This window comes from Cavia porcellus, unplaced genomic scaffold (genome assembly GCF_034190915.1).
Source record: "Cavia porcellus strain 051 isolate PalLab524CR breed Dunkin Hartley unplaced genomic scaffold, mCavPor4.1 scaffold_13, whole genome shotgun sequence".
Classification (NCBI taxonomy): domain Eukaryota; kingdom Metazoa; phylum Chordata; class Mammalia; order Rodentia; family Caviidae; genus Cavia; species Cavia porcellus.
In genome coordinates this window covers 48,970,957-48,994,095 of record NW_026947496.1, presented here as the reverse complement: position 1 = coordinate 48,994,095, position 23,139 = coordinate 48,970,957, and the positions used below count along the sequence as shown (strand labels likewise).

Below are 23,139 nucleotides of genomic sequence, written 5' to 3'. Positions count from 1 at the left end.
TGCACTTTGGGCCACCTAGGTTCACAGAAACCCTTGTCACTATGTTTATTATGTGTCGAATTCCAGGAAAAACTTGTTGCAACCTGCACGCATTGCTGGATTCCACCTCCAGAATTGGAATACCCAGTTGTGTGTGTGTGTGTGTGTTAACAAGTTCTCAGCATATTTGAGATCACACTTTCAGAACCGGCTCTCTAGAACATGCAGGAAAGGACCATGTCTATTTTTCTTTCACTTGTCGTGAGAGTCCTGCTCAGTGTGTGCCATCTGAAGTAAGACAAAGATAAGTGGTTCGCGGAATAAAGAGTGATGAGGAAGGAAACTTCCTAGCCACCGTTCCCCATCCTGGGCCCGCAGCCAGGATTCGCTGCCTGGAACTGCCATTCTTCCCTCCCCACCTGCAAGTGACTCCGCCCTCGTGGTCTTTGTGACGTCACAGCTGGCCCGGAGAATGGTTTCCTTGGCGACGTAAACGACAAAGCCCAGAAGCACAGACTGGAGAACTGTGGTGCTAAGGCTTGGAGCAGCCAGGGCGCGCGCGGCTGGTGCGTAAGCGCTGGGCTAGGTTTAGGGGCTGCGCGGGCCGGGCAGGCGGGGATGCAAAATTGGGGTGACTCGGAGTATTCAGGGTCCGGGGTGGAGCCTTTTGAAGGCTCTGGGCAAGGTGACGGTCTAAAGTTTCGTGGCTTTCTTCCGTTATACTTGCCTTGTCGCATGCCTATGCAGCTGTTCGTCGTCCCTGGTCCCTCTGTCCCAATGCACTCTTGTGTAGCCCATGGGCACGGCCTGCGGAACTAGAGTTTTAGGAGGCTAAGCCCTGCTAAACCGAGGTTCTCTGGGCTACGTGGGATTTCTTTCCACCGGGCACTGTTGCAGGACTGTAGCAGAAATGGTGCAAGCTTTAAAATCACCAGAAATCTACCAGAATCTGGGGTTCAGCCTTTCTTGGCTGCCTGACTTCTGACACCTCACTAAATGGCTGCTTTCTCTCTGCAAAACAAAATGAGAAGTCAATAGAGTGCCAAAGACATATCGGGAGCTCTGATGAGACAAAAATCCCTGTTCTAATGCAGCTTACGTTCTGGGGCCAAATAGGCAATAAAGTGTTTTTGTAAAATGTAGTAATTGGATAGTGGCAATTGCAGAGGAGAAAAATTAAGTGAGGTTATATAGGAGTGGGAAGAAAGAAACCACTTTGGACACGGGTGTAATGGAAGATCTTTCTGAAGGGTGACATTGGAGCTGAGGTTTGAGAGGAGCCACCTAGTTCCAGCTAGATACAAGAGAACATTTTTTTTTAATTTGGTTTTTTTTTTTTTTTGTCTTTTTTTCCTTTTTATCGGTACCGGGGATCAAACTCACGACTGCCTGCTTACAAGGCAGGCGCTTATGCTGCTGAGCTAAATCCCCAGCCCCCAAGAGAACATTTTTTGAGGAGGCTGCAAAAGCAAAGACTGGATTCCACCTCCGGAATTGGAATACCCGGTTTTGTGTGTGTGTGTGTGTGACCCCCTGAGCCGGACCAAAGCTGATGCTTTTGTTCTAAGAATGGAAAGTTTAGGGAAGCTGGAACCATGCCCAGGAGGATCAGTGGAGCTAGCGAAGTGAGGAGGAGGGGCCCTTCAGTATTGCCATTTGTGAGTCCTCAGCAAATGCCAGCCGTGTTCAGCTACCCAGAGGTGAAGTGGGCTATGGGCCTTGGGGACCACCCTGCCACTTATGCACTGTGTCACTCTCCAGGTGAGGGTCTCCTTCAGCCAATGGCAAGCTTTGATTCAACTCCTTGGTCCTCAGCCAAGATGTCTAAGTCCACTGGGGTCTCCAAGAATGACAGTGAGTATTGGGCTGGGTTTGAAGCTAACCACTGAGCCTGGGACAATCAGTTCTGGAACAATTCAAGAATTAAGGCAGCTTTACATCTGGCCAGAACAAAGAAATCACTGGTTTACCAAATCCCCTTACAATGAAAAACAAGGACCATTTTTTATAGCTATGGTAATAAAAGACTACCCATAGACTAGGTGGGTTCAGCAGCAAACATTTATTGTCTCATGGTTCTAGAGGCTAAAAATCTGAAATCAGGGTGTCAGCAGGGCTGACTCTTTCTGAGGGTTGTGAGGGAATCTGTGCATGGCCTCTCTACTGGATTCTGGTGGTTGCTGTCAATCTTTGGCATTCTATGGCTTGTGAGACACTACCCCAATCTCTGCTTTCCTGTTCACACAGTTCTCTGGCCTTCGGGGTATCTGTCCAAGTCTTCCTTTGGAAGGTCAGCTGTCATATTGGAGAGGTCTGTCCTACTCCAGAACTTTTGCTAAACTAATTATATGTGCAATGCCCAAATTTCTGTATAAGCCCATGTTTTGAGGTACTGGGAGTTAGGACTTCAATATACAAATTAGGGGGTGGCACAATTTGACTCATAACAGGCCACAAGAAAAGTATCATCATGGAACTGAGCTGCTTTTGGCTTTATGCTTGCTGTGGGTACCAGGCTGATCCCCAAGGAAGTGACCAGCAAGTGTCAGGCCCTGAGCGAATGTCTCTTCTCCAGTGGAACAACATACGTGCTGCAGATGCTTACACTGGGTGACACAAGAGTGACTGTGAGAAGGACTCAATGGACAATACCATCATCAATACATTTTCAATTCCCTTCAGATTTTAAATTTGAATTTAACTTTTTTTTTAACTAAAGAAACTATGCCATGGTTCAAAGTATATTTGAAGTCCCCTACGCAAGCCTTCTGGAAAGCTCATCCTCTTCCTGTTCCTGGACAGCTCAGAGGTGGCCAGTGTCACCTATGCCTTCCAAGCATGCTCTGTGCACATTCAAGCAAATATGTATGAATGGATTCTGTCCTTTGCCCACACAAATGGTCACACAGTAAGAATATTTTCTGTATCTTGCTTTTTTCCATGAGCCCATGCATTGTGGAGACTGGTCCCTAACAATACATTGAGGTGCAGGACACTTCTGATACTCTGCTCTCAACCTACGTCTCCCTCTGCCCAGGATGTGTTTATCATGTGTGGGTTAGTGTGTGTGTGTGTGTGTGTGTGTGTGTGTGTGTGTGTGTGTATGTTTCATACCCAGATCAGCCTTTCCTTCTCCTGAATTATTGTGTGTACCCGGAAGAGGAGATGGGGATTTCATTTCACCCTGCAGAGTTTATTTGTCAACTCTCATTACAGAAAAGCATTTCCGGACGTCAGTGTGAGTCATAGGCAGATATACTAACCAGAGTTAGAAAGTATGGGAGAATACAGAAAAGACTGCAGCTTGAGCAACTAGAGGGGGCTCACTCTGATGAGAGGTATAGCCTCGTTCAATTACAAAAGGAGACCTGCCTTTGTGGATAAGCTGGGATGGGTCAGGGTCCAGTGGATTATTTTCTCAGTTCTGGTTTTATATCTCTGGAGGAATCCTTATGGTTTGATGGGCAATTTTGTTCCTGGGAGAGGGCAGGTTTTGCTTGGAGGAGTCTTCAGTTCCCATTATGGGATAATTGCTTCCCACTTCGGGGAGGTGACTTCATGAGGAGGTCTCTGAGGCTCTGGTTTCCCTAAAATCGAACTGACTGGAAGTTTAGGACAGTGACTGGGTATTTTTAGTCACTGCTTTGGGTGTCTGAACTGGATATTGTTCGTTGTAAACCTGACAATTTGATGTCCCTGTGAATCATGAAAATTATTCCAGTTACTGGTATCTTGATTTTCTCAGTCTTGAAAGGGAGATGAGATAGGGATTAGATACATTTGAAGCTAAACAAAAACTTCTTAAATCATTAACACACCTACATGCAGAGCCAGACAGAAATCCGATCTTTGGGTACGTGCAGGTCCAGCCTCTCTGTGTTACAATCCTCCACCCTTTGTCTTAGTTCATTCTTCAGTCATGGGAGAATTAGGATGTCACCCATTCTGACTTTGCAAGTTTTCTGGCCAGGTAGTAAATTAGTATATGAGAAGGGGAAATTCTGAGTCTTGAATTTCTGAAATGGCTAGAAAATAAGGTGTGGCAAACACATACGGAACACCTTAGGTAACTCTGACCATGCCTTAGAACTCTAGTTTCCTGGTCTCCTGCCTATCTTTATTTCTTCTACCTCAATTCTAAAAGTAGACTTTTATTTTTAAGATTTTATTTTATTTTACAATACTGATTGAGGCTAGGGAGCACTGAGGTATATCTCCAGCCCTATTTTTATTTTGAAACAGGGTTTAAAGTTGCCCAGGTTGACCTCTAACTTGAGTCTCGTCTGCCTAAGTCTCCTGACAAGCTGAAATTACAGGTGTGTGCCACCACACTTGGTTTAAGGACTTTTTAATTTTAAGAACTATATACTGTTAAAATGTTAGAAAAAAATATAGGATTTTTAAAAAATGCATATAATATTTAGATGTAGCATGCCTTTCTAAGTAAGTCACAAAACTCCAAAGCATTGCATTAAGCAAAAACTGTAAATTCCTGCATGGAAAATATAGATAAACCCAAATGTAATTGATAAATCTCCTGAAGGGAAAATATGCTTCAGATCTCTGACAAGTGATCCAGTGTCCTTTATTAAAGGATCTTAGGCCTCATTTAAAATCTGTATCTTTCTAATAGAAAAGTAAGCAAAAGATACCAACAGAAAGGAGGAAGCAAATAATTAACATCTGAAGCCAGATGCGGTGGCACATCCCTGTAATTTCAACACTCTAGGAAGCTGAGGTAGGAAGATTGCAGCCCAGGCAATTTAGCCACCTGGTGAGACTCTCAAAATAAAAATTTTTACAAAAGGATAGGGATATATGTTAGTGCTGAGGCTCTGAGTTTAATCACCAGTGCTTGAGGAAAAAAATCTGAAAGACTTGGTCACTTCTTAAGAAATGCAAATAAAAACTGAGCTGCCATTTATCACTTACTGGGATGGCAAAATTCTGGCTAAACTTGGTGATCCAGCATAATTGGTGAAAAATTTGAAAATTGCAAAAGCCTGAAAAAAATCTCAGAGTCCATCAAGGAACTCACTGGATTAAGTATCACTAACACCTGTGTGTGAACAGATGGATTTTAAACCCTTTTTAAATTATATGCGTAACATAGAATAGACCATCTTTGCTGTTTTAAAGTGTACAGTTCAGTGGCCTTAAGCACATTCATGTTGTTGTTCAGCCATACTACCATGAATCTCTAAGACTTTTTAAATCTCACCAACTGAAACTGTCCCCATTGAGCACTTACTGCTCCTCTCCCTCTGCCGGCCCTGGTGACAGTGTAAAATAGCGAATCGGTTTTAAAAGAATAAGAACTATTTCATTCCAAACCCAATGTGACTGACTGTTCAGGGAACACAGATTCAAATTATCCTGAAAGACACTTCTGCTGTAAAAAAGGCTAGGTGAATTTTTACAGCCAAAAAGAACAAAGAAGTCCTGTGTCAATGCAATGAACAAACACATGGGTGGCAGCATCAAGCAGGATGCTGCAAAGTGAGGAAATTGTTGCAGGTTTCACTTCATGGCATTGCTAGCTTCACGGCAGGTAGAGGCTAGAATTAGTTAAGCTTCATAGTCACAGAAATGTTACTAAAATACAAAAATTTAATCTAATTAGAGATCCAGAACTGCCAGTGAGTTTTCACCTCACCCACACACCGTATCAGCACCTGTCAGATAGATCAATATGTCAACCTGAGCTGTCTGAAATTTTTTTCTTCTACACATCTACTTCTTTTGTGATCCTGGGAATAAACCCAGGACTTCTGCACTGCGCTGCATTATGCCCAGCCTTTTAAAACTTTCAAGACTGAGACTTGGTTTTGCCAAGTAAGTGAGTTCCCTAGGTTGGCTTTGAGTTTGTGTTCCTCCTACATCAGACTCCCAAAATGTTGGGACTGCAGATGTGGACATTTCTTTTTCAATTAACAACCCAAGTTTTTACATAGAATTTGACTTGTGTATATTTGGTTTGATTCTTTTTACTTGACTTTGTTTTGAATGTTTGATAGCTTCTGATTTTTATGACAGGATTAAGTTTTACTGTCAAGAAACTTATCCACTATAAAAGGAAAGCAACTGCTCAAAAAGAAAGACAACTGGAATGGGGGAAAGGAGAAAAGGAAAGGGGAATATATATATATATGTATATATATGAGACAACTAAAATAATTGCACTATTCATTCTATTAGTTCATTGAAAGGCACAGTTAGTGTTTATACTATGTGATCAAAATTTTGCATGCCTTGCAGGAATGATACAATATATGTAAATTAATAAATGTAATCCACCATATCAATAAAACCAAAAGTAAGAATCACATGATCATTTCTATAGATGCAGAAAAAGCTTTTGATAAGGTCCAACATTCATTCATGATAAGAACTTTACAGAAAATTGGAATAGATGGTCTTTACCTCAATATAATAAAGGCCATCTATGACAAACCAACAGCCAGTATCATACTAAATGGCCAAAAATTGAAAGCCTTTACTTTAAAATCAGGCACAAGACAAGGATCTCCTTTATGACCACTCCTATTTAATATAGTACTGGAAATACTAGCCAGAGCAATTAGACAAGAGAGAGAAATAAATGATAGTAAGAAAGGAAGTTAAATTATCATTATTTGTGGATGACATGATACTCTACATAAAAGACCCCCACAACTCCATTGAAATATTCTTAGATATAATAAATAAATTCAGCAATGTAGCTGGATACAAAATCAATACTCAAAAATCAATAGAATTCCTATACACTAACAACAAAATCACTGACAGATAAGAGAAACCACATGATTCACACTAGCAACCACAAAAATGAAATATTTAAGAATTACTCTCATGAAAGAAGTGAAAGACCTATAAAGGGAAAATTATAATACACTGAAAAAAGAAACTGAAAATGATCTTAAAAAGCAGAAAGACATCCCTTGCTCATGGATAGGAAGAATAAATATTGTGAAAATGGCCATTCTCCTAAAACTGTTATACAGATTCAATGCAATCCCAATAAAAAATACCATCAACGTACCTCATAGATCTAGATAAATCACTCCTAAAATTCATCTGGAATGAGAAGAGACCTAGCATAGCAAAGGCAGTTATAAGCAGCAAAGGCAAGGCAGGAGGCATCACAATCCCTGACTTGAAGTTATACTACAAAGCAACAGTAGTAAAATCAGCATAGTACTGGAATCAAAACAGAGCTGAAGATCAATGGAATAGATTAGAAGATACAACCACAGCTACAAACACACTCAAACACCTTATCTTTGATAAAGGGGCCAAACAGGTTCACTGGAAGAATGACAGTCTCTTTAATAAACGGTGTTAGAAAAACAGGCTCTCTAATATGCTGAAAACTAAAACTGGACCCATGCCTATTACCATGTACTAAACTAAAATCTAAATGGATCAAAGATCTGAATATTAAAACAGAAACACTAATCCATTGGAAGACAAATTGGGTAAAAACCTTGAAGACATAGGGGTAGGTAGAAAATTCATGAACAGAACTCAAACCACATGGGAAATACTTCCCAGAATCAATAACTGGGATCACCTCTTATTAAAAAGTTTCTGCATGTCAAAAGAAATCTCCAGCATAGTAAAAAGAAAACCCACAAACTGGGAAAAAATCTTAGTGAACTGTCCCTCAGAGAAAGGACTTCTGTCTAAAACATATAAAGAATTAAAAAAAATCAGATTCCCAAAATTCAAAGATCCAATCCAAAAATGGGCATCTGAGATGAATACGCACTTCTCAGATGAAGAAATACACATGGCAAATAAATACATGAAAAAATGTTCATCATCATTAGTCATTAGAGAAATGCAAATTAAAACCACACTGAGATTCCATCTCACTCCTGAAAGAATGGCCAGGATCAAGAAAACCAACAACAAATGCTGGAGAGGCTGTGGGGAAAAAGGAACTCTCCTGCACTGTTGGTGGGAGTGTAGACTGGTGCAACCATTGTGGAAATCAGTCTGGAGATTTCTCAGAAAGCTGGGATTGGAAGTCCCATTTGTTCCAGCTATTCCACTTCTAGGCATATTCCCAGAACTGAAAGCGTCATACCACAGTGATACATGGGCACCCACGTTTATAGAAGCACAATATGTAACAGCCAGATCTTGGAAACAACCTAAGTGTCCATCAACTGAGGAATGGATAAAAAAGTTGTGGTACTTTTATACAATGGAGTACTACTCAGCTTTAAAGAATGAACACATTGAGATATTTATAAATAAATGGGCGCAGCTTGAGACCATGCTCACAAGTAAAATAAATCAAACTCACATGTATACATACCAAATACTTTCCCTAGTGTAAGGAATGATAAGAATACATAAAAGTATGTGGTAATCATGATTCCCCATTATATTGCTTTAAAACTTTATAATGTTTCCATTCATTAATTGGAATGGTTTTTAGTTTGACGTGTTTGATTTTATTATCTGTGATGGTATGAACAGCTATTTTGAAGAAAACAAGACATCATAATAGCTAGTGCTGATTTAATATCATCTTGTTTTGAAGTCCCATCAATCTTTTGTTCTTCTGTCTCTATCAGTCTTATCATGTTGTGTCTTATTGGATTTTATTATATGTGATAGTACAAACAAAAAGTTTTATAGACAAGGAGATAATATAGAAACCATTGTTCATTTTCTGTTAGTTGGTTCCAAATACCCTGTAATACTTTCATTCTCTTGAATGGTTTTACATTGTCCTGATATGTTTGATGCTATAGTATATGAAGTTATACTCAAATATTTAAGGAAAGAGACACTATGGTAACTACCGTTATGTCAGGTTATCTTGTGGTGAAACACTATGTTGCTTAATTTGTTCTGTTCTGACCTGTGCTGTTGTGTTGTTATGTCCTCTTTTATCTCAATCTCCCTTTTATTTATTTATTTATATTTTTTTAATTATTGGAAAAAGTAAATTAAAAAATAGCAGGATATATTATAGTAACCATTTTCATTTCCTATTAACTTGATTTGAAGCCCTGTATTGCTCTCACCATCTTGTTTTGACTGATTTTACTCTATTCTGTTTTGCTGGATAGTATCAAGTTTGAGGGTATAGGCAACTTTGGAGACAATAAGATACACTATGTTGCCCATTCTGGTTTGACTATTATCTTCTTTTGAAGTCCTGTAATGTCTCCAATGTTTTAGTTTCATTGGTTTTGTTCTGTACTGTTTTGTTCAATTTTATTATTACTGATGATATAGGCAATTCTTTTTAAGATAGCAAGAGGCATTATGGTAACCATTGTTGATCACCTTGTATTCTGTTTTTACATCATGTTCTATGTCCATCCTTTTGATGTGACTGACTCTGTTTTGTTTTGTCACATTTGGTTTTATTCTCTTCAAAATAAAAGTAATAAGAACTGTAGGAGTAATAAAACCCAAAATGTATAATTGTCATTGTAAAAAAGAGAGGAAAAGAAAGTGCTCTAAAGGATATAAGTGCATGTATATTTAAGTGTATAAGATAGATAACCATATTACTAAGTTTTTGTTGGATCACTGAACATAACTGTTTGCAGTCTCACTGTTTGAATGTCCACTTCGTATGCTTCAATTTTGTAACTTGAACAACTATTTCTAAGATGATAATATGTCATCTATTAACTAGTGATTTCTTACTGTTCATTTTTTGAAATTCTGTATTATTTGTACCCTGTTCTGTTTTTTTCTCTTTAAATAAAATTTTTAAAAAATTTTGCATGCCTATAAATGGTAATCTGAGCAACTATTCTGAAGAAAACAATATGAAATATAATAACCATTGTCAGTTTCCTATCATCTTGTTTTGAAATTCTATATTGTTTTGTTTTTCTAAATTCTCCTTAAAAAAAAAGAAATTTAATCATATACCCACTAGGGAAGGGTGCTAGGAAATCGGAATGATTCAGGAGTCGAATCCCACTGTTTTCCACAGACCTTCCCACTCCCTTCCTTTGCTCTCATTTGACACTTGTGTGCTCTGCAGGGCATTGAAGGCATTCAAGCGTCAGCTCCAGCCCAACCTTCCTGCCTGGTCTGCCTCTATCTCCCTACTTCTTGATACCACTTTACCCTTCTGCTAAGGGCTGGACCTTGGTACCCCACTCGCCCTACTTCCCTGATCCTGCCTTCCCTGTCATCATACCTTAGTCATCATCTTGAATGCCCTGAGGACCACATGCCCCCCCCCCCAACCTGTCCCTGGGACCTGCCCACCAGAGCACATTGTGGCTCTCTCATTCTCATTCCCGGGATAGGGACTGGGATCTCTAAGCGGCAGGTGACACCTGGGTGAGCCTACAGGAAATACTGGGCTACCTGCCTCCTTCCCTGTGGTATGGGTTGACAAGAACAAGGCAGTGGGGCCCAGCAGGTACATGTCATTGAAAGAATGGATGTTCTGGAGATCTTACCCCATCTGGGAGACTTGGCAGCTTCTAGGGAGGGGACCCTGGCTTTCTGGAACCACCTCTGCCTTCCAGGGACACACTTCTGGTTTGATGGGATGGGTGCTTCCTGGGGAAGGACTGAAGTTTGAATCCTCCATTCAAAGCCTTGAGGGGAGCCCTAAGAGGCAGCAATGCTGGTCCGGCCAGAGTCTGAAGTCTTGTCTTTGACCTGCTTGAGCCCCTGCATGCACATCTCAAAAATATCCTGTAGTGCCCATAAGGAACAAGTGGAGGACATGAAAGGGGGGCACAAAACATTCACCTTGTGCCCAGACTGTGGGCGGGACCTTGGATGTCCTTTCTCTTGCACAGCTCTCACATTTTCCCAGCAAAGTCAGTCTGATCATCTCAGATGTAGAAACTGAGGCTCCAAGAGCCAGGTGACTTTCCAAGCTGTTCAGCAAGCAGGAAGGAACTGATTCTGGGACCCAGGATCTCCCCTTGCCTCGAACTATGTTCACAGCTTTCCTGGCCGAGTGTGTCACTGCCATAAACTCTCACTTTTGTGTCTTCCCAGGGAAGAGTCTGGAACTCAGCAACAGTTCTTCTTTGGTCACTAACAAATCGGATACAGGTATAAAAACAGGTAAAGGTAACACTTGAATAGTGTACGCCAAAAGGGTAGAAGGAAATCCCTTCCCATGGCTGAAGATCCCCTCAGACTTAGTCTCTAGAGCTAAGGGGAAGGCAAAATGCTTCTGTTTCTGTTCAGAAACAGAACAGAAACAAAGTAGGATTTATTTTCCCCCCAGTAATGGGAAATAAGATAGTCACAAGATCCATCAGGCTCCACAACCAGCACTTCCATGAATTCATCCAGGTGACTAGGCCCCAAGTCTTTCTGCTTTACTGGAAAAGCTTTAGGACTTTCAACTACAAGGTTGCCTCATGGTCACAGAATGTTTCCAGTAGTCCCAGCCTGATCGTCTTTGATTCCAAGAAGGGAGAAAGGAAGGACCAAACTGCTCATCTGCCAACTCAGCCCTCCCAGGGAAAGGATTCTTTCCAGAAGGCCTGATCAGAAATTTCTGCCCACAATCTATGGGGCAAAATTTGTCATGTGACTTATCAGTATCTATAAAGAGGACTTTAAAAATCAGACACATTGTTATCACCTATTTGGAGGGAGAAAGAAAGGCAACTAGCTGTGACTGCCTCATCCCGAAGCCTCTGTACAGGGAACTTGCTTCCTGCAGTTTGCTCCCTACCTTGGCTTGTCTGGACTCTCTCCTGTCTCCTGCTCTGTCCCTGGGCTCACAGCTTGCCTATAGTCTGATCCTTCCTCTGAGGACTGTAATGTGAGCATAGACTACAGTCCCCCACCACCTTGTTTCTGCTTTATTCTTTTAATTATGAAAATTCAAACATGTCACCAGTAGGGTTGTTTCCTTAAGCCCACAGTCTCATCATCACAACTTAACAAAGTCTTTAAAAATGTCTTCCTAAAGTTCTCATCAGGATTCAGCTGAGAACCGAACCACTTTAGTCTTTTAATCTAACAGAGTCCCTCCCCCACCCTTTAATTCTCGGTGCCTTTGACCTGTTGAGCCATGGTGTCAGTTCTCCCAAGGGATGGACACATTCTGCATTTGTCTGTATTCTTTCTGGGGCTGACATGGTCTCCCAGAGCTCCCTAACAACCTCTGCTATCTCAGCAGTACCCCTCTTGTTTTCCAGAGCTGTCCTACAGTTTTACAGATATCTATAATGTTATTGAGGGTACGGCTGGTCACAATGTGTCTGGTGGGGGAGGCAGGCCCGCCTCTGACCTTCCTGCTTCTTGACACTCATAGTAAAGCCCTTGAGCATCAGTTCTAGAATCAATTTTTCTCCCCCCTCCTTCTCTTTCCCCTCTCCCTCCCTTTCTGTCTCTCTGAATCAAATTCAGTGTGAGGAAGAAAATCATGGAGATTAGGAACAAAGCACACTTTACTCCAGGAGGCTCACACAGGCTCCTAGAAAGACAAACATATGTTCACCTGGGGACCCACAGCTCTCAGCGAAGGCACCCAGCTCAGAGTCAGCAGACCTCTGTTGCCTCCTCCTACCACTTACAGACAGTGTGCTCTGGCTTTTCTCTTCTATGACAAATAGTCTCCTGAGACTTTAAAAGAAAAGACAGGGCAGATGCTCGAGGCACAAGGGTCAGTTTACAGCTCTCAGAGGCACAGGACACAAGACTCGCTCACATTGTGTTAAACCACAGAGGTAAATTGATGGAGCTGGAAGATCCAGGAGTGGACTTCAGGCAAATCTGGATCCAGGAGAACATTTGCCATTCACTGTGTGTCACATGCTGGATTGGGAGGGTTCAGGGACCCCAGAAGCACAGATCACTGCCTGAGAAAGCAGGCCTCTCCTTTCTCCAACAAAATATTTCTCTTTCAGGACATGTGAACTGGGCTCCAGGCAGCCCAGTTAATCCTTTCCATATGTCTGGAGATGTGGATATCTTCTTGTTCAGAGATCAGGAGCGGGATAAGGCTATCTCTGTGAGTATCCAGCCCCTGTGGGAAGCTTCTCTTGCCCTGGTGCAGCTTTCTGTTACATAAACAGTGCCATACTTTCCTTCTCAGAAAAGCACTTTCCTTGGGCCACTCTCACTCTGGAATAAACAATGACTCCCCTTTTCCTTCAGAATTACCTAAAAATACTGCCAGCTCTCAGACTTCTGACTTGCCCCCTATCTTACCCATTTCCATCCCTATTGTTCTTGGTCCTTGGTCAAATGAGTTCCTTGGGCTGCAGTAGCCACAACCTCGGCCACCATCTCTTACACTGTGCCCTGTGTGAAATGCCATTCCCTTTTGATACTCTCCCTGTCCTTGAAGGATTACCTTAGACTTTGTGGGCCCTCTTCTCCGATTGCTCTAGCCTTATGTCTGTCTCCTTGGAATCCTGGAGGCCAAGTATGCACATGGATAAACATACACATGCTCCAAAGCAGTGTCTTGGAGTCCTGGGGTAGCCCAACATCCTGCCCAAGCCTTGTCTGCACCCTAGCATGCTCCTTGAGTTCCCCCATGAAAGCTGTGCCCAGAGGTGAGGGCAGCCCTCATGTTCCCACAGTTCTCAGCACAGCCATGGCAAGCCTAGGCCTGCCCACCCAAGGAGACATTCTGGCCTCTCTCCTGGGCTGACCAGACAGCCTCTGCATTGTTCTGACCCAAGGCTTAGCCTCTGGGACACTGTAAAGCACTGGTTCCCAGGGTAGCTAGACCTTCATGCCAGCATTAGCTGGGCATTGGTGGAAGGACACATTCTTTCACCCCACCCAGACCTCTGGTCAGACATTCCAGAACTATGTTTCCAGCCCTCTCAAGATGCTAAGTGGCAATGTCTTCAGGGAGGTACTGCCCTGGGAAGTGCCCTGTTCAGCTTCAGAGAATGGTCTGCATACCCAAGAGCACCTCTCTCTGACCTCAACCTTGCTGGTCCTATTATTCTCCAACACAAGACTTGGTTCTTTGATTTTCAAACCTGGCCCTACACCCTTCTTCCACTAAACATCCACCTTCAAATGAATGTACCTACCAATCCACCCAAGCCCCACCTCCAGCCTCACATCCTCCTACTCCAACAAATCCCCCAACCTCATGCCCTCCTCACCCAGCAGAGCCCCCAGCCTTCCTGTGGTCCTAAGCAGCTACCTAATGCCTTATAAAGGAAGACCTAATGCCACTGAAACTCTAAGACTGACATTTTCCTAACCCTGTTATTACACATAGATGTGCCAACTGGTGGCTTCAGGTTAGATCCTGTGTTTGCTGAACTCCTGCAGGATTCATAGGTGTGGAATTGTTTGTGGTACTTGGCAGGTGCTAACAGCAAGTTGGTGACTCTGGAGAGTCCCAAGAGACTTTAGTGAAGGGCCAATGCTGAGGGAAAGCAGGTGAGGGCCTCAGAGGACACATGCAGGCCTACAGTTCCCAGTCAACAGCAGGGTGGGAATTTAGGCAAAAGATTCACTATGGGCAGTGGTTTCCTTCCACCATCCTGAGGTCTTCTCTGGAGGGAGTGCTGGGCCATGATGGCACCCAACAGGGGTGGGACTGGAAGTTTAGGAAAGTGGGAAAAATCAGTGAGAACCACCAATGACCTTCCAGTTGTGTGACACTGACAATAGAACCTGCAGATCAAACTTACGATTTAAAGGTTCTTTTGGAAACTTAGATCTAAGTTCCTTGAGCATATTTGTTATCTATATCATGTCAAAAATGCATGGCCCTCAGTTAAATGTAAATCTCAGATAAGAATCATCTGTCAGTAGGATTGTGTCCCAGCCTGTGTCAATCTGGGGGAACATGTGGGTGGGCGCCTGTAATTTATCTGGTGATCCCACCTGGTATGCTGTTCTGTGGTGCTGATTGGCTTCCCTGTAAGCCTTTTTGCCAACTCCACTCTCAGTCCAGGGCTCTGTGGAGAGGATCTCAGGGCTGGCCCTTTCCACAGCTCCACAAGTGTTGTGTGATGCACTTTGTACATGTGTGTATGTATGTGTGTACCTTCCCATGTGCCCCTAGCCCAAGAGGGGCCCATGTAGACATCCAGCCAAGGCACATCAGGGTATTGGGTGGGAGGAGAAACCTGCATCCCACCTGACCCAGTTCAATGTCCCCAGGAGCGGGAGCAGAAGAAGACGATGCGAGTATATGAGAAAATGACATACGCCTCCAAGATGGCTGCCAAGAACAGAAGCCTGCGGCAGGAGCTGCAGCTTGAAGAGGAGTTGGATGACCAGGAGCTGCAGGCTGAGATTAAGAAGCTGCGCACCTTTAGTGATAATGCAGCCTGGAAGCTAATCATGACCAAAGGTGCCACCCTCCACAGCCTGGGGTGGGCCACCGGGGGCAGTCATGCCTCACTGTGACAGCATCTGGGGGCTCCTGTGTCCGCAGCCATTCACTATATACCTATAGGAGGGCTTCCCACATCAGGACCTGACTGCTAACTGGTATGTTTCAGGGCTCAGTCCCTAAGGATTGCAGCTCTAGGAGTTTGTGCATCACAGTGGTGCAATGCATTCTGAATGTGGATGGACACCACTGATATAGGGTGAATGACCTATAAAACAGGCAGTACAGACAGTGTAGGTTTGGAGTGTGGCTCAGTGGGACAGCATTGCCTAGCATGTGTGAGGTCCTGGGTTCCATCCCCAGCACCAACACAAAAATCAAAACCAAATGAAACCAAACCAAAAAAAACAAAACAAACAAACACCAAACCACAAAAACAAAGCAAAAAACCTCACAAACCAAACCAAAAGAAAGCTTTGTTAGTTTGAACTGCCTTATTTTATTCCTCACTGGTTCCTCTTTTGACTCATTGATTTTTCTCTTGCTTCTTTCTAGCTTTGTAGTATTATACTATGTGTGTGTGTGTGTGTGTGTGTGTGTGTGTGTGTGTGTGTGTGTTACTGAGGACTGAACCTAAGGCCTTCATACTGAGGTGCATTTCCCAGTCTCTTAAATTTTTGTTGCTAATTTGCTAAATTGCCCAATCAAGATTCTGACTTGTGCTGCCTCATCTTTCCAAAGTGCTGGGATTACAGGCCTCTGCCACCACAGCTGGCTTGAAATTTTTTCATTATTTGAGTTGGTAGAATATTAATACATATTCAGTATTTAAGATTTCCAACCAGGTAATAAAAATACTAACACCTCTGTCATATATATGTTTTATTTTACTACATTCAATGATTAACAAAATTAATTCCCACAACCCATGGACACTGGTACCGTTAACAGCCAGGAGTTGACACTGAGCTGCCAAGGGCCAAGTAACTGGCCATGAACATGAAAGTAATCAGTGCTGTAGCTGGACCTGGAACAAAGCTAGGAAGAGACAGGTCTTGGAGCACAGTGGGATCCATGTGTACTGATTTTGCCTTGCTGTGACTACAGCTTCAACATGAACAACATAGAGGAGGCAGCTTGTTTTAACTCACAGTTTCGGAAGTTTCAGCCCATGGGTATCTGATCCAAGGCAGGGGATCATGGTGGAAGGGTATGGCAGAAGAAAGATGCTTATCTCATGGCATCCAGAAGGCAGAGCAAGCAGGAAAGAGCCAGAGAGAGTGAGAAAGGGATTAGAAACAAGCTATATATCCTTCTCGATTATACCCCCAGTGACACACTCTCTCCAGGCAGATCCTTCCTCCTCACAGCACAGGGATCAACCCGTGAGGTTAGCCCTCCATGGTCTAATCATTTTTCAAAGCTCCACCTCTGAACATAGAGCCTTTGGAGGGCATTTTTGATCCAAACCATAACAGGTACTAAATGTGCATTTAAAACATGGTAAGACTCCACAGCTTCTACCTCTGATGCCAGCAGTTTGTTACTTTGGTGGGAATCCTGGAGCTTGCTTGGAAGTTTTGTGTGCTGTCTGGCACTAGGGAGCAGCATCACATTTTCTGCCTCTGCTCTCTATTCCTAAGACTGGGAGAGGCAGGGAAAGCAAGACCAGGGGAACTGAACCCCATATGTTTGGGCTATCATCTTCTCTGTCCTAGGCTTGACTGCCAGTGAGGAGTTGGGTCTCCTTGAGGGGCAGAGACTGCTCCCAAGTTATTCAAAAAGGCCAAGCTAGGACCTCTAGTGAGCATCTGGACTCAGAAAAGAGTTCCTACATCAACCACACCAGGGCTGCTCTTGTGGAACAGAAAGGATCTGAGATTATACAGCAAAGAGCCACATCATGTCATGTTCCTCTGCACAGTTCCTTGGAATTCCAAAATTAGGGGGCACCTAGCACTTCCTCTCCCAAAACATGAGAGAGAGGCCCCCATGGCCCTTGGCCTGCTCTTGGCTGTCCTTCTGCTTGTGGTAGAAAGTTACTCAGACCTCCATCTGTTTCCTCTGCCTGCTTTAAACCCTGCTAGTGTAGACTAAGATGTAGACTGGGCTCTGGGGTCTTTGAGTGCCCTGTTTTTCTTCCCCACCTCATTCAGGACCTGCTAGTAGGCCTTTTGTAATTAAGTCCAACTAGGTGAAATTTCTAGTGTGGAGGTGTCTGGATCCTCATTCCAAGTGAAAGGGGTACTACAGCAACAGAGCTAGACCAACACTACTCACCCAATATAACACCAACTATGGAGACCATAATATGCTGATCCCTTAGTATCTACAGGCAATGGGTCCCCTGCACACCCCCATCTACACTTAGAGACCAGAATCTGCAAATGCTCAAGTCCCTTACATAAAATGGTATATCACCTATGGGCATCTCTTGCATACTTTAAATCATCTTTAGGTTACTATAATACCTAATAAGGTGTAATTGTTGTGTAAAAAGTGATACTGTGTTACTTATAGTGACAAGGGGGAAAGGTTTACATATGTTTAGAACAGATGCAATATTTTCCCAAATGTTTTTGATCTGTGATTAGTTGAATCCAGGGATTCAGAATCCACAGATATGGCAGGTTGGCTGTATACTGGGGAGAGACTTCTGTCTTTTTGCTGATGGCAGAGAGTAAGATTTTATCTCCTGTGATCCCTGTAGCTTCCCAGACTGGCAGCAGATCCCTGTCCAGGAGCCTGCTGGAAGCCCCTGCTTGTTCTCTTTATGCCTGTCTTTTGTCACACTCTTAGCCTCTCACTTTCATTTGCCTTTCTCCTCTCATTTCAGAAAAGAAATTGGAGCCTGATTCAATAATCAACTACGTTGACCAGAATCGAAAGATGTTTCTTCTCCAGGTGGGCTTAGTTATACCTGCACAAGGGCTTCTACCTGGGGTGTCTGGCCCAGGCCAGGTTCTGTGACAACTACTCTGCTGGCCTTCAGTATACCCTGGATATGAAACGCAATGAGATCCAGCGGCTAGAGATGTTAGCAACCTGGGAAGAGATCAAGCTGGAGAAGGCTGAGAAGTCCTTGGAGAAGGATGCAGCCTTGTTTGATGAGTTCCTCCGGGAGAATGACCGCAGCTCGGTGCAGGCCATGAGACTGTGAGCTTGCAAGGGGCTGGCTAGTCTAGCCACATCATCCCCTTAGGCCCTTGAGCCTATGCACACCCATTCACTCTCTTTTCCCTGGCCCAGACCCAATGCAACCTTAGCTGGACCTCAGCCAGCCCCTGACTTCTGGCCAGTCCCCTGGTTCCCTACTTCCAACCCAGGAGGCCGGGGCCAGTAGTTAATTGCTGGTCTTAACTCATCTATGATTGTCCTCCTGGTCCCTACCCATCCCCCAGGGCTGAGAAGGAAACAAGAGCCAAGGCAGAGAAGCTCATGGAGATCCAAAACCTCACCACTCAGATTGTAAATATAAAAAGGTAAAGGCAGAGGGCATGCTGGCCTTTAGTGGCCTATTTTTCTCCATCACTGTACCCATAACCAAAGGGAACTCAGTATTATGTAACCCTCGTTACTGTATCTCTCTCAGGGACTCAACTCTTTGCTAGAAGCTGTATCTCATTTTCAGATGGGGGGACTAAGGCCAAGAGAAAGTCAGTGGTTTTCTCAAGGTCATACCACCACAATACAGGACCAGTGTGGCTCAGAAGCTCCCTGGGCTCCAGCTTGAGAATGGTAGGCAGAGTCCCCTGGGTGGAGAGGAACATGCAAGTTTTTAAGGTCCACAATTCTGCGAGCTCTGATTACTTCTAGTCCTTACCCAGTATTCAGAGCTCCTGCACCTACTCCACAGAATAAGTTGTCTACCCAGGTTTGGTCATGGAGAAGGCCAGACCCAGCAGGGACCTTGCAAATGGATGGAACCTGATCTCAGCCTTCCCTCCTCGGGTCTAGTGAAATCTCCAGACAGGAAGACACTCTGCAGCATTACAAGGCCTATAAGGATTTCCTGTATCAGGTGTCTCCCAAGGAATGGCTGGATGAACAAGAGAAGAAGCGATTGGCTCTCAAAAAGGCCAAGGAGGTTTCTGAGATCACCAAAGATGAGAGTGTGTCCTCCACACCAGTGGACAAAGGTAGTAGAAAAGAGAATAGGGATCCTCATGGTGAGCTCTGCTGGTGGTATACAAAGACCTTAAGCCCTGCTGGCAGGACCCACAAGGCTGCCTTTTCCTACCTTACATGGCCGACCTGGGTTCTACATGGAATAGTGCTTACCCTTTACCCTGCCATGGGGTCCCCATCCCAAGCATCTGCATGAGGATATTGCCAGTGCTCAAACAAATCTAGAGACTTTCCTGTTAAGCACCATCCTCCCTCTGGGGTAAGGGCAATCAAATGAGCCTGAACCCCAGCTAATTTCACCTGGGATCTCTCCTTTGTTTCCTTTAGGATCAGGGTTCAAGAGCAAGATGGTCTCCCTGTGGGCCAAAGGTATGTGGCTGCCCTAGGCTGGAAGGGGTCCAGTATTCCAGGCCGGGGCCCATGGAAATCATTCCCCGGCTTCCTCCAGAATCTCAGGGCTTTAAGAAGCCCTGGAAGCTTCTGCAGGCTGTGAGGCTACGGCAGGGCCTATCCAGCAGCAGCATCCTCCAGCCTGCCAGTCAACCCAGTATGTCTATCAGGTTGGACTCCAAAGGGTAAGTGGCCTCGCAGGGGCCTAGAAAGGGCTGGGGCTTGGAGGGAGCAGTTTCTGATGGCCCCTAGGGACAGTAAAGGGAGGCAGCCAGAAGAGTATACTACTAAAAGGTCCTTCGAATCTAAGATGAGGGCCAGCATGACATGCAGGGTTACATGAGAAATGTTGAGGATCAGAAGGTAGATGGAAGAGCATGACGAGGATGGTTATTGTGGCTTCCAAGAAAGGAACCAGTGAGGTGAGCCAACAGGCTGAGGACAGGCTAGCTTGAACAATATCAGGCACAGTGCTGTCCTTAGTGGTCTGGTGCTATTCCTGAGAGTGGGACCAGACTGGGGCAAGGGAAGAGTGGCTCAAGTGCAAGAGCCCCATACTGGAAGGTGTGGACACTGGAGAGGTGGTGAGTTTGTGATGGAGCCACATTCCAGGATGAATTCCTCAAGAAATTGGCTAACCTGGGGAGAAGGGTCCCCCTGTGATTGCAAGGACCCAGGTGTCAGAGCATCACAAATATAAAAACTAAGAGATATGGTACTACAGAGGTAAAGTGGCATCCTTGGTGGTTTGTTTCTTGTTTCTTGGTGCTAGGGATGGAATCTAGGGCCTCAAACATGCCAGGCAAGTGTTCTTCCACTGAGCCATAACCCCAGCTCCCTCATACGGTCTTAATGACATTTACCTGATGACAAATATGAACAGATTTCATATTTATTGACTTTTCAAATATCCTTGTTTGTGAGGTGTCCAGTTTCTGCACATTTTTATTGGGTTCCTGGTCTTTTTCCAGTGGCTCTCTATTAGTTCCTTGTATAGTCTAGGTGACCGCCCTTTGTGCTAATTGTAGGACAAATCTCCTTTCAGTCTTTGTCTGACCTACTAGCCTTCTAATATTCTCTTTTGAGGAACAGAAATTCTTAATTTTCATGATTTAAATTCGGTGATCTTTTCACTTAAGACTGGTGCATTTTGCACCTTGCTTAAAAAATCTTTGCCAACTTCAAAGCATTAAAATACTCAACTATGTCTTCTTAGGAAGCTTTATGGTGTACACATTTGGATGAGGGCAATGGTGGTGATGGTGGGTGAGGGAAGAAGTGGATGTGGAGCTCAAAAGCCTCTTGTTTGTCCTCACCCTCTCCTTTCCTCTCTCCTCATCGACTTCCCCCTGCTATGCCCTATCCCTGATCTGTGACTCCCTGGACCTGTCCTCTGGTTTTGTTTCCCTCTGCTCATCAGTGCCACACCATAGGCATGTTGGTGACCACTACTGGTGGCACTGAGACTGGACCAGGCACATGCTGCATGTGAACTGTAGTCCCTGTGACCCAGCTGAGGAACACTTATTTCAGTATTTGGGAACATAGATTCTAAGAAGTTAGATATGCTATGCTGCTTCCTTTGCCCTGGTTGTCCCTCTGTGCTGGAGCTCTTTGTTGGGGAAGTTGTTGAGAATACAGGTCTGGATCACATTGTTCTGGCTTTGAATCCTGGCTCTTTCATCTATTAGCTAGTGACGAGGACCAATGAGTACAGCTGGGCAGGTTATGAGCTGCACAAGACTTTTAATTGATCTAGCCCACTCCCAGTCACCAGGCCAGGGACCTGGACCAAGCTATCTCCCTCGGGAGGATGAATTCTCAGAAAGACATCTTACAGGCCAGCAGTGCCCCAACAGTGGCCTTGAGCAGGTGGCTGGCTCAAAATTCCTATTTTATAAAAGAGAACCTGTGTTTGTACACTGGGAGGCCCAGGCTCTAGCTGTTGCCATGGTTTCTCCTCTGGGAAGCTCTCTTTTCTCCTCTCTTGGGGCTCCTACCAAGCCCTGTACTGATACCTATCTACTTCAGGGGGCTCAAGGCCTGAAGCCAGTCCATCCCACCCTTCAGCCAAGCATGATCTGCACATCCTGGGCCAAGTTCCAGGCTGGGGGTAATGAGAAGGGGTTGCAAATATGTGGAGGTTGTCCAAGGGCTCACATTCAGCCTCATAGCCCACATAACTGCTGTACCCTTCTACCCTAATCCAGCACAGGTCCTGCCCCTGCAAGCTGCTATTCAGGGTCAGCTGGAGGTGGTCTGTGTGTTCTATGATGACTGAGTAGAACTATCAAGGGTCGGTGCTGAGACCAAGGTGGCACAGGAAAGGCCTCTGAGATGGCTCTCAGAAAACAAATGGTGAGGGAGACAGGCAATACAGGAGGTGCAAAGGCATTGAGGTAGGACCAGTACCTGGAAAGAGGGGAACAAACACACAGGGCAGGGACAGAGTGACCTCTGGGGTGCAGAGAAGAGTGCCAATTGTTGATAACAGTTTGAAAGCATCCTCTGGCTGCTGTGTGACATCTGCAGTACCATATTGGGTTGGTGCTGACTGGGAACTGGTAGGGAGGACAAGGATGAGGAAGATGCTCCATCCACGTCTTCAGGTCTCTGTGCCCGCTGCTCACTGCGGCCACTCAGGCTGGTCTGGGGAGCCCTGACACTCTCTTTGCAGGTTGAGCTCTACCCTCCCATCCCAACAGTCTCAGGCGGACACTGACAGTGAAGGCGGAGAGGTCTGTGGCCCAGTTCTGCAATTCTGCTCGCCCTTCCTCCCCTCACCCCTACTGCCCCAGACCCCTTGCCCATGTGGCCTTCTCACAGGAGCTGCCACTGTACTTCACGGAGCCCCGGCAGCTCCTGGATGTCTTCATAGAGCTGGAAGAGCAAAACCTGTCACTGATCCAGAACACGCAGGAGATGGAGGAAATGCTGGATGAGCTGAAACTCACCTTGAAAAACACACAGATTCGCATGTAGGTCCCAGGCAGCGGGATGGGGGCTCCCTCCCCGGCTGGGCTGTGTCCTGGGAAACTTCTACACCACTTGCAGGCTTGGCCCTAGGAGAGGGTGTGTTCTCTTGGCAGGGCTCAGGCAAGTCAAGACCCTGGAACCCACCTAGAAATTAGAGGGTGGAGTTGAGTGGTCCCTATTCTAGATCAGCCTGTGGCCAGAGGGAAGTGTCATAAGGAACTCCCAATCCAGGTGCTTTCTGCTGCTGATGCCAGGCTCCTTGGGTGCCTCACAGGCCCTGCCTACTATGTCAGAGGGCCACAGCACCCTGCTCCCCAGATCGCTGGCAGTGCCTCTGTGCTATGTCCCAATGCACTCAGATTAGACAGGGCTGGAGGCTGGAC

At 44.8% G+C, this 23,139-nt stretch overlaps 1 protein-coding gene across 5 annotated transcripts in view; it reads left to right on the top strand.

The window, feature by feature from the left end:
* The first annotated feature begins 407 nt into the window (after positions 1–407).
* Positions 408–23,139, top strand: part of Cfap100 (cilia and flagella associated protein 100) — a 43,862-nt gene continuing 21,130 nt past the window's right edge. For 2 of the 5 annotated variants that reach the window (XM_063260209.1, XM_013156362.3), the window contains exons 1-13: positions 408–545; positions 1,741–1,833; positions 10,984–11,052; positions 12,855–12,958; positions 15,088–15,280; positions 18,099–18,166; positions 18,255–18,418; positions 18,664–18,744; positions 19,220–19,401; positions 19,718–19,759; positions 19,839–19,965; positions 22,458–22,518; positions 22,607–22,758. In XM_063260209.1, coding sequence (XP_063116279.1) covers positions 1,761–1,833; positions 10,984–11,052; positions 12,855–12,958; positions 15,088–15,280; positions 18,099–18,166; positions 18,255–18,418; positions 18,664–18,744; positions 19,220–19,401; positions 19,718–19,759; positions 19,839–19,965; positions 22,458–22,518; positions 22,607–22,758 — 1,316 coding nt within the window. In that variant the 5' untranslated portion in view covers positions 408–545; positions 1,741–1,760. The remainder of the gene's footprint in view (positions 546–1,740; positions 1,834–10,983; positions 11,053–12,854; positions 12,959–15,087; positions 15,281–18,098; positions 18,167–18,254; positions 18,419–18,663; positions 18,745–19,219; positions 19,402–19,717; positions 19,760–19,838; positions 19,966–22,457; positions 22,519–22,606; positions 22,759–23,139) is intronic. The other 3 variants (XM_063260207.1, XM_063260208.1, XM_063260210.1) reach the window with 3 other exon arrangements.